Raw genomic sequence first — 2,515 nt, 5'->3', positions numbered from 1 at the left:
TTACTCGAACAAGGGTTACCCATTGTGCGGCAGATTTTGACACTGAAACAGCCTGCTCTGAAGGCATGGGGTTGAGACAAGGAAGCACAGTTTTATTCGGTGGTGCAGGGGCTTTTGCTGTTTCAGTCCAGTGCGTTGGAGTTCTTGTGGTTCTGTTTGGAATCTGGGAAGCTAAAGCACAAAGTGAATTTGAAACTTCATCTGTATATTTGTGGAAGACTGGTAAGTAAGAAGTGCTACAGTAATATATTTCGGCGCATCTACTTCCAGTAGCAAATGTTAATATTTTAATCCCAGGTTCTCAAACTAGAATTTTAAATCTTTACAATTTATTGACTGCTTTCAAGGGCAATAAATGAGGTAATGTTCCAGAATGCTGTTATCTAAGGTACTATGACCTATAAAAAAAACAGCCCCAAACAGTGAATTTTGCTCTGTGTGTGCGTGCATGCACGTGCCTGCGTGTGTGTATTAATAGGTCTATATTGTATGAATAGAATAGATCAGGTCATAACCTCCCATTTATATTGTAGGTAAAAACTGTTATAAAAGAAACCAGCAGTGCCAATGGGGTTCTGAAAACATAAATGCTTCACAAAGAAAGATGTAGTTCAGCATGTGTATTCTTGTATGTTCTGTAATGACATATAATATATTCAGTGTGGTAATGGATGAGGAGTTGGGTTTATTAAATTTAGGTTTCTTGCACAGTATATAGGACACGTGAAAGCTAAAGATGGATTAGGTGAAATAATCCAAGTGATGCCAGACCTCCTAGTCAAAGAGGGGAAAGCAAATAGGCTATGTGGATTCAGCATCACACCAGACAGATTATTTCCTCTGCTCTGTCACTAATGAGTTACGTGTCTGTTTTAAGGATTGCATAGTCATAGCTCTTCTCATTCTCAACTTTTTATTAAATTGGTATTTTTGTTAGTACACTGTACAAATTGCCAACACAATTACATATTAGCAATATATTGGTACTTCTTAGCACTTTAACATATGTCCTATTCTAAAGATTTCATTTAGCAAACATAAGAGTGAAGCATCTGAAGCCAATAAATATTTTAGGGAATTGTTCTTTTTTGTATATTGTCAGGAACAAACCACATACAAAGTGGCATGATTCTTTCCAAAATGCTTTCTCATGAATAGGATAATATAGGAGCCAGAGAAAGTGTAAATTAATCATTTGATCAAAAAACGAGTCTGAGGAGACTGGGTCCTTCTCCTGCATGAAGAATGCCCCTCAATTTCTGCCACAGAGATAGAAATTATCAATTTACAATTACACTGATATCCTGAATTTTTTTAACAGGCTGCATCTATCCAGCAGCTCAAGGAGGAGATTAAAGGGACATTCTTCATTTAAACTAGTAGACAAGCTTCCCAATACTACTAGAAAGAGATTTTGAGGGGAAAAAATTCTTTACAACTGTCACTTGGTATTGAAGATTGATGGAATAATGATAGTAGTATGAACTTAACTGACTCTGTGTAATTTTTTTCAAGCTAACTAATGGCAAATTCAAAAGAGCTTTTCTAATCACAAGATTTTTTTAAGTGGCCCAAAAATAGACATGTCTAGTTTTTTTTTTCTTTGCAAAACCACAATGACAATTTCAGAGCTTTTTTTTATAAAGCATTTCACATTTAATTAAACTAATTGAAAACCATCAGCAGAATAAACTGTCTAGCATTTTATTACCCCTCCATTTAGTAATTTAATGGCTGGTATTTAAAACTGGTGAAAAACGGCAATATAGACTGAGAATAGTAACAACTGTAGTTAACAAATTGAAATGATTTTATAATGGCAAAGAGCTATTTATTGCAATTATAGAAAAAATAACTCCATTGATTATGTACATAATGTATTAGCCTTCCTAGTGCCTCACTTTTTTTTTTTCCTGGAAAGGCAATTTTTAAAACTACAAGGACTCCAGATCTAAGTAAGTTAAAGTAGGCATGCTCTCACATGAAACTGGACTAGCTCTTACATTTTGATCTTTTAGAGTCTCTCAGTTCAGGATGACGACTAAAATAAATGCTTGTAGCTTTAATGTTCATAACATAAAAGCAGCAATTTAACACTAGAATAAGATCTCAAAATCAGGAGCTTATAACAGTGGTTAATTCCAAGCAATTGGAAGCGTCATTTAGTGGACAAGATCATGGGACTGGGTACCAGTAAACTTGAATTATTTTTGCATTGATTTAGGCTAGGGACAGAAGTTGCACACAAACTGGTATTACTGATCAGAAACCGGTTCAAATTTCTAACACAACAGAAGTTCAGTGCACATAAACCACTGTCAAAATGACCAAAGCCAGCTGAAGATAAACCTGGATGGATGTCGTATCAGACTTAACTGATTTAGGTTAGTTTTTTTTAAACTTCTGTCCCAGATCCCATCCAGATTTAAGTTAACTGAGTCCCTGTAGCAGGGCATTAGGGTGCCTGCTACTGATGACAGTAAAATGGGCTCAGCTGCCACTCACCAGGGCAGCA

The 2,515-nt window shown here is 35.7% G+C and overlaps 1 protein-coding gene across 2 annotated transcripts in view; it reads left to right on the top strand.

Moving 5' to 3' along the window:
* THSD7A (thrombospondin type 1 domain containing 7A) overlaps positions 1–2,515 on the top strand; it is a 686,730-nt gene that overhangs the window by 204,587 nt on the left and 479,628 nt on the right. The window contains exon 3 of one of the 2 annotated variants that reach the window (XM_019508490.1): positions 15–222. In XM_019508490.1, coding sequence (XP_019364035.1) covers positions 66–222 — 157 coding nt within the window. In that variant the 5' untranslated portion in view covers positions 15–65. The remainder of the gene's footprint in view (positions 1–14; positions 223–2,515) is intronic. The other variant, XM_019508491.1, reaches the window with a different exon arrangement.

The sequence above is a fragment of the Gavialis gangeticus genome, unplaced genomic scaffold, assembly GCF_001723915.1.
Source record: "Gavialis gangeticus isolate Ggan-Ray unplaced genomic scaffold, GavGan_comp1, whole genome shotgun sequence".
Taxonomy (NCBI): domain Eukaryota; kingdom Metazoa; phylum Chordata; order Crocodylia; family Gavialidae; genus Gavialis; species Gavialis gangeticus.
The sequence above is the reverse complement of the archived record's forward strand: the minus strand, read 5'-3'. Positions and strand labels throughout refer to the sequence as shown.